The sequence below is a fragment of the Hippopotamus amphibius genome, chromosome 13, assembly GCF_030028045.1.
Source record: "Hippopotamus amphibius kiboko isolate mHipAmp2 chromosome 13, mHipAmp2.hap2, whole genome shotgun sequence".
NCBI lineage: Eukaryota > Metazoa > Chordata > Mammalia > Artiodactyla > Hippopotamidae > Hippopotamus > Hippopotamus amphibius.
The window spans coordinates 72,651,693-72,659,944 of NC_080198.1; the positions used below are offsets into that span (position 1 = coordinate 72,651,693).

An 8,252-nucleotide genomic window follows, 5' to 3' on the forward strand; every position below is an offset into this window, starting at 1 on the left:
GGATAGCTTTAAAAATAATACAGTCAGGTTAAGAATAGGGAAACCAGGTTGCATAAAACAACTCAACCTATCTAAACATGTATCTTAAACTTCTGTACATGTTAAGGTAGAAAAATCTCCTCCTGGATTTAAGAATGTATTTGCTTTCTTCATTCTCTCCTTTTAAAATGATGGAGGTATACATGCCAGGGCAGGAAGAGCCTAAGGTGGACTGGTGGCATTCGTTCATGACTGCACATCTGCAGGCTGCAAAATCAACTGAAGAATGGGGGTGGGGTCTGCTTTGCAGGGAGGAGACTGGTGTCTAGGCTGCCTTAGGCTCTCTGAGGGGGGGGAAATTACCTCTGCTAAGGCTGCTATGAGCCATGTCTTGTGTTGAGTAGTACATTACATTATGTAGTTCAATGAAGTGTAGGTAGCATCATTTATGTTAAATTTGAGCAAACCAAAGCTCAAAGAGTTTAAAGTAACTTATCCAACTAGCTGGCAGAACAGGAGCCTTCTGGTTCTCTCATCCAGAACCAGAAGTGTTCCGTCCACATGAGTGGACATGGTGATGCACTCACTATGTCTCAGGAAAGCCAAGTGGATGGGCGTTTAAGGATATTTGGTAAAATGTTGCTCATCTGTTTATTTTCCTACAACTTGGCACCTCTGTTGACTTTTTTAGTTGGTTATTTCAGCAGGTTTTTTAAGTAAATGTTAAACAGGTTACTTAAGCAAATATCCAGAAAATACTCACAGTTAGGCAGTAGAAATGTTGAACTCAGCTTTTCATTGATGATCACTTTTTCTTTAAAAGCCTGTCTTCAGCTTTCCTTTGACAGGGGCCTGGGTAGCTGGGTAGGGTGTTACAGGAAGATGGCCACCTGGCATCTTACCATATAGCCAGCATTTAATGACTACTTCCCAAGGACCCTGACTGCAGAAAGTCATCTATAGAGCTGCCAGAGGGTTGTGGCCACCCAGAAGAGAGGTCCAGAAGCTGGCTGAGAAGTGGGGTCAGGCAGGATGTGTCATGACAGGCAGATCCTTTTGACGGGAGAAAGTTGACCATGGTTGGGTACTCAGCCAAACAGGAAATCTAAGAGTGGGAAGAAACCTACTACAAAAGTAAATGATTACCAAACTCTGCTTGATTTGAATACCAAATCTTTTTAGCTTTTAAAATGAGATCTGACACCTGAATCCACTGATAACACTTAACATCAGGAAATTTGTATAATAGAGGTTAAGTGCCTCAGGACACAGTTAAGAGGCAGTAGATAGCACTGTCTGGGGAATACTGTCACTGGGAGAATCAGTCCTGAGTCTAATCAAGCCTCTAAGTTTAAATACTGGGTTGCAGGATACGTTGAAGAAGAACACATGAACACCACAAGGATGCAAGTAGCCAATTTCAGAATGTGGGAAATTCTGTACAACAAATGACTCAGTTTTGCTCTCTTCCGGACACTGCAATGAATATGCTGTAAAATGTAAACCGTGGAAATCAGGTTAAATAAACTACACTGCTATTCGTAATAATCTCACTTCTTCCTTAGATGCAGGCCAAAAGACAGTCAAGAAGAGTTCTGCCAAAAACTGGGCCTTCTGGCGGAGCTTCAGGACTCGCCGGGACAGCCAGGGCCCAGCCCCACCGCCCACAAAGCCAAAACCGCTCTTCGGAGTTTCTCTGGAGGATGTGTGCGATGATGACAGCCTGCCCACCCCAATCCGAGTAGGTCTCATTTTGGGCTTCTGCAGCCCTCTTGAGGAGGGGAGCTCTGAGAGATCACGTGTTCTCATCCAAATCCACCCTCAAATGGAGACGTCATTAGACAGCCCCTGGCTCTGACTGAGAAGTTTTGTTAACACTATTTCAAAGAATAGGATTTGATTTAGGTACCGCAGAGTCATAAGGCAAATACAACAAGGAAAAGATGTTCTTGGCCATTCCACTGGTTTCAGCAAAGACCCACCTGCACCTGGTCAGATCAACTGTAACGGACTCTGTGCACATGAATCTCTGAAAACCCACCTCATCCTCATATCCTCATCTCCTTCCTTGAACTCCATACAAGTCTCAAGTCTCCTTCAGCTGAGTCTACTCCACCTTACCACTCAAAACATCTCACAGAGATTTCATTTGTAATTCACATGCTTAAGCATAAAGATGTCCTCTGGCAAATACGAATCATTTAATCCTGACAGAATGTGTCCAATGAAAGTCACAGAGTTTGGCCTCTGTTATCTCAAAGTAGTGTATTGAATTGTCAGTGTTAACATCTGTTCACGGTCCACTATCCCTCCAAGCACTGTCCTAGATGCAGGGATTCTTACGCTATCTATGAAGAAATGTATCACGCTATTAATAGGTACATGCTAGCTCCTACCCCAGTCCTTGCACCTTTCACAGCAAATTTGGGGCTAACTATGATAATTACCATCCCCACTTCATAAATGAAAAATAAAAAAGCCTCAATAAAGTATGTGCTGTGCCCATAGTCACACAGCAGATGAGTAGCATAACAGAGTTCAGAGTGCTTGGATTACCTGACTCCAACATCTGTTATCTCTCTACCCTGTAAGTACAGGACCTGAAGACACAGCAAAAGGAAATGAAAGACTGATGGGAAGGGAATGTGATCAGAGAAGGAGGAGAAGGGTTTTGAGCCTGTTTTAAGAGAGGGGAGGAAATACCGGAAGTAGAAATGGGGTGTACAGTCACGGAAAAAAGAAAAAACAAATGGGAAATGAGTATGGAAAAAGATTTCTACACTTAGGAAGGGGCATCTATATTAGGTAATACTGAGAAAGGAACAGTGGAGGAGGAGAGGATGATTCTACTAACGCCTCAAAGCAGAGAAGTTTGACTTAGTGTAAATTTACTAAAAAGGAAAATCTGATTAAGCAAGTGTGTCAAATGTTTCAGTGTATGAATGTAAAATGGATTGTTGGGTAGAAAATATATTTAGAGACACTGAAAAAAATTTCAAATTGACTCCAGTCCTTGCAGCTCTAGCACTGTACCCTCATACACCTCAGCTCTGTCAAAAAGGGGGCAAGCTTGTGCTCTGAGCTTGTAGATATGAAATGCTGCACAGTTTTCTTTTTTTTTTCTCTATAGGATATACTTTACTTTATCAATCAAAAAGGGCCACTCACAGAAGGCATCTTCAGAAAACCAGGCAGTATAAAATCATGCAGAGCCCTACAGGAGAAGATAAACTCTGGGGACAAAGTGAACTTGGATGAGGAATCCGTTCTTGTGGCAGCGTCCGTCTTCAAGGTAGGGTAATTTCTAGCATTATCCACACAGAGTAACTCTGAAGCTATATGACTGGTCCTGCATCATGACTGCCCAAGAACCCTAACAGGCGTAATATAAAAACACTTCACTCACCTCACCGGTTAGAATGGGGATCATCAGAAAATCTAAAAACAGTAGATGGTGGAGAGGGTGTGGAGAGAAGGGAATGCTCTTGAACTGTTGGTGGGAATGTAAATTAATACAGCCACTATGGAGAACAGTTGGGAGGTTCCTTGCAAAACTAAAAATAGAGTTCCATATGACCCAGCAATCCCACTACTGGGCATATACCCAGAGGGCACCATAATTCAAAAAGACACATGCACTCCAATGTTCACTGCAGCACTATTTTCAATAGTCAGGACATGGAAGCAACCTAAATGTCCATCAACAGATGAATGGATAAAAAAGATGTGGTGCTTAGATACAGTGGAATATTATGCAGCTGTAAAAAGCAACAAAACGGGGACATTTGTAGAGACATGGATGGACCTAGAGACTGTCATACAGAGTGAAATGAGTCAGAAAGAGAAAAACAAATATCGTATATTAACATATATATGCGGAATATAGAAAAATGGTACAAATCAACCGGTTTGCAAGGCAAAAATAGAGACACAGATGTAGAGAACAAACATATGGACACCAAGTGGGGAGGGTTGGGGGGAATGAACTGGGAGATTGGGATTGCCATATATACATTGCTAAGAAAAAAAATACCAAATTGTACACTCTAAATATATGCAGTTTATTGTATGTTAACTATATCTCAATAAAAGTTCTTAAAAAAAAGAAAACTTCACCAAGTCAGAATTGGAGGAAGCTACTTTGGGTGTTAAAAGCCCCACATGTTAGATATACTTTCCTTTTTCATCACACAACACCCTCCCCCATTTACTCCTGAACACTCTATGCAAAAGAATAAAAATAATAAATTTCAAAACACACACTTATACACACAGAGTGTTTACCAAAACAAGCTTCCTGCTTGTAATGACTTCCTCGCCACTAATGAAGGCAAAGTTCATAGTAAAGAAAATTCATATTAAGCTTTTGGAAACAGTTACAGAAGTTTACCACAGTAAGTAAACATTTGCCTTACCATAAATCAAAAAATGCTCAGTGAGGCCACTGAAATCGCTGACCATTTCATCTTCCTTCCCCTGTCTCTCAATGCCTTTTACTTTAAAGTTAGTGTAGGGATGACTCCACCCTTTGTTCCTCCTTTTTCCTCCTTGTACCACCTTTGGCATCCTTTGTTAATACTTGTTATGTTTAACCCACCACCTGCGGTTATAGTTACATGGTAACCAGCTCCTACCCACGTGCCTTTTCCTATAAATCTGACTTTTAAAGTGGGTGCAGCAGTCAAAATCAGTTTGGAATTCTGAAAATTCAATAGATTCATACAAAAATAGATTGAGTTTGAAATGATACAGCTGAATTACAAGTGTCTAGTTACATTCTACTTGTTAGTAGCTCTGAACAAAAATATGTTAATGTAGTAAACAGGTTATTAAAATTATCTTAGGAACTCAGTAACATGTGGTCTTTCCCTGTCCCCTATTACTGTTTGGTCATAATTCAATTATATGATAAAGAGCGACAGTTTAGAAATGACTTAGAGTTGACTGCTACTACACTCGCACCATAATAATGCACACTAGGTAGGCAAACAGCAAGCTAAGTGTTGCCCTCTGTAAGGTACACACATGGAACTGACTTGATTTTCTAGCAAGAGTTAGTAGGCTCTTACCTATTTCCGTGTTATAAGCACAGACTAGCAAGAGGGTGGCTACTCATGGGTACGGTTCTTAGACATTCCCAAAGTTTTCTCTTCCTAAAGTTGACGGACCTTGGTGGGATCAGACTTTGCAACGTTGACCTTGATGATACCACGTGTCAAACTAACCAGAGAGTTGGCCTCAATCAGAAATGAATGTATCATGTGTACCGCACCGAGTTTGCCATTAAACTTTCTGTAAACAGAGGTCCAACAGCAGATACCCTTGGCATATTCTGCATGGGTCATGTTCTGGCTTAATGACACTCAGCCCCACCAGTGGGCTCTGCAGCACAGGGTCCAGGAAAGAGAGGAGACACACACTCCAAGTGCATGCAGTTTGGTACACATGAGGCAAAGGCCCTGCTGCACCCTCCCAGACTCCCAGAACCAGCCAAAGCTGGAGTGCTGCTTCTCTCCAAAGACACTGGGGTCACTCCGTAGGAAACAGTGAAGAACTTAAAGACCGTGAGTGGGTATTGTATACCAATAACACAGTGAAGGTTTGAGAGAACTGAGACTTTGTCCACTGTCTTCACTGCTCTATCCCCAGTACTCAGCAGAGTGTCTGGCACAAAGAGTAGCTCAATAAGTATCAGAACAAGTGGACAGTTACTGGATTATAATCATGATAGTTGCCTAGAAGCACTTCCTGGACAAACTACTACTAAGAGAAGTCGGGCGATATATTAAGATCAGTGGAAGCAAGGTGTGCCTCTGAAACTAGCAAGGCAATGCAATAATTTCCCCTCAGTCTTGCACAGAAGATTACAACTTCATAAATTTTAATGGGCCCAATTCTATGATATTAAGACTTGTTCCTCAGCCCTCTAAAGGGACAAATTTTCCAGGCCTCCACTTGGCAAACTTACATTTGCATATCACTAGCCTGATACTCAGAGGCCTGAAGCTGCTATATATCTAAATTTTTAATTTCCTTTTTTTAGGAGGATGTGTTCCATTCAAGGAGGTGTAAGAGGTAACATGTAGTTACCCACTGGGGATTTGGATATATTTCAACACCTGCTGCTTAGAAGTCTGCAGAACAAACTTTTATATAGTTATAAAAAAAAGGAAGACTGAAACTATTATTAGAGTAGTTTTTTCCCAAGGAGCACACATACCTCAAGTCAGAAAGCCCAGTTCTCTCTTAAGATGCAAGAGCATGTGGGAGTGTGTTTTTTGGTTATTTTTTTGTTTCAGAACTTCTCTTGCTTGAATTAAGAGCAAGCACTGTGTCTAAAGTAAACAAGCAAAATGGGTATGTGCATTTCTTTTCAAAAAACTAATACGATTTAGGATGAGCTATCACCAGACCTTGTCAGTTTGTGCTACTGTGCTAACATGTACACAAAGAGTAAGTTCCAGGTGATAGAAGGGGCTTTAGCTTCACTCTCTCTACAGCCCAGACTCTACTTTTATGCTTCTAATTTCAGTTGCAGAAAATCCAAGCAATGCTTCTGGATGTGCAAGTCTATGGAGAATCAGAGCCAAGCTCTGTGTGGATCACAGTTTGTGTAGTTGTGAAGGAAATGGGCACTGAACTCAATTTTGCAACTAAATGTTTTCTCTGTAATTTCTCCAACATATTTAACTTAAGATTAATATATATTTTTTTACCCACGTAAGGATTTTCTTCGAAATATCCAAGGAAGTATATTTTCGGCCAGTCTCTATGATAAATGGCTTGGTGTTATTGACCAGGGGAACGAGGAGGAGAAAATAGCTGCAGCCCAGAGGTAATGATGCAATAATTACTCAACCCTGTTCACACCTCAAAAATGCAACCAACATACTCTCAGGAAAATCTTAGCTTATAGTTTACAGCTTTGTCCACTAAAATAATGACCAATGTCAAAGGGTTCCACTTGATCCTAACCATGGCAGCCAGTATAAAAAATAGACACATGCCTTACTGCTGATATTGAATTCGTGTTTTTCTCCTAATCTTATTAATATGGAATCCTTGACCCTTTTATACCTTCTAAATACATGAAACTGCTGGAGATGAAATCCACTGGTCTAAAAAGAGATGCTAAAGGACCAATCTGCCAGGGGTATTTGATTTTAACTTTGTCAAACACATAACTAACCAGAGGAGTTCTTATCTGGATCAGGAATTAAATTCAATGAAACATTTTTGTATGCATTCACGCCTGCAACTCTGTGAGAGTGGAATGTGTACATAGTATACAAAGAAGTCCTCTATTTTCTGTCTTTGTATTTCCACTTCCTAAGCAAAATGACTTGTTTTATTTAGAAGTGCATTCTTCTGCCTTTAGTCTTTTAGGCCAGCTGCCAAGAGCTAATGTAGTTCTCTTGCAATACCTTTTTGGAGTGTTACGCAACATTGAGCAGAATTCCTCATCCAATCAGATGACAGCTCACAATTTATCAGTGTGTATAGCCCCAAGCATTCTTTGCCCACCTCGTTCTGGCAGCTCAGCATTAGAAAACGACTTCAGAAAAAAGGTAATAAGATCTCTCATTTTTATGCCTTATGGGAAGGGGTCCCCGCTTCGAACCTGAAGTTTGTGGTATTAACTCTGATGGACCAGTTTTTTAAAGTGCACATTTTAATTACACTCCCCTGGAGTGGCAGAGTCCTTCTCTGGTGGGATATGGGAAGGTGGGCTATTAAGCGGGAAGCTGAGAGCAGTTGAGTCACTTCTCCTTTTCCATCTAGGAGACCCAAACAATAGAAAGATGAGAGTAGGATGATATGATAGAAAAGAATCTGGGCTTTGAAGTCTAAGAGCCAAGGTTCAACTCTCAGCCTAATCACTGAAGGATGTGTAAACTTGGGCAAAGTTTCCAAGCCATGGTTTCATCATTACATAGTGATGCCAACACCTTGCGGCTCCAGTCACTGCTGGCACATCCTAGGTGGCTCAGGCAACGTGAGCACCTGTGGCTCCACACATGCTGGCCTCCCGCTGGCTCGTTCAGAAAAATACTTGGCTGCTATTTCACCTCCACTACAGGATGAAGAAACTAGTAAAAGATTTCAGAACATCCTAACAGAGCCACAGCATGCCTAATAGGATCAGAGCTCTTCCCCCAAGCTTACCCAGAGCAAGCATGAGGCAAGGCAATGCAGTTAGACAAGCAGACATGTTTTCTCTCCAGCTGCTTCCTTCTTTCACAAAAAACCACTGAAATCTCTGCTTCCCATAT

General features: G+C 41.3%; 1 protein-coding gene across 1 annotated transcript; it reads left to right on the forward strand.

The window, feature by feature from the left end:
- The first annotated feature begins 540 nt into the window (after positions 1-540).
- On the forward strand, positions 541-7,604 carry LOC130834497 (rho GTPase-activating protein 20-like). The gene is made up of 5 exons (XM_057704642.1): positions 541-610; positions 1,545-1,720; positions 3,110-3,271; positions 6,705-6,814; positions 7,358-7,604. The coding sequence occupies exons 1-5, from the start codon at positions 541-543 to the stop codon at positions 7,602-7,604; spliced, it is 765 nt and encodes a 254-aa protein (XP_057560625.1).
- Positions 7,605-8,252: the final 648 nt, after the last annotated feature.

Bases quoted from the DNA above. Each gene is read 5' to 3' on its own strand.
- LOC130834497 (XM_057704642.1), top strand. From the start codon at position 541: ATGAGTGGACATGGTGATGCACTCACTATGTCTCAGGAAAGCCAAGTG. The intron at 1,721-3,109 runs GTAGGTCTCATT...TTTTCTCTATAG, and splicing joins GCCTGCCCACCCCAATCCGA to GATATACTTTACTTTATCAA. The intron at 3,272-6,704 runs GTAGGGTAATTT...TACCCACGTAAG, and splicing joins TGGCAGCGTCCGTCTTCAAG to GATTTTCTTCGAAATATCCA.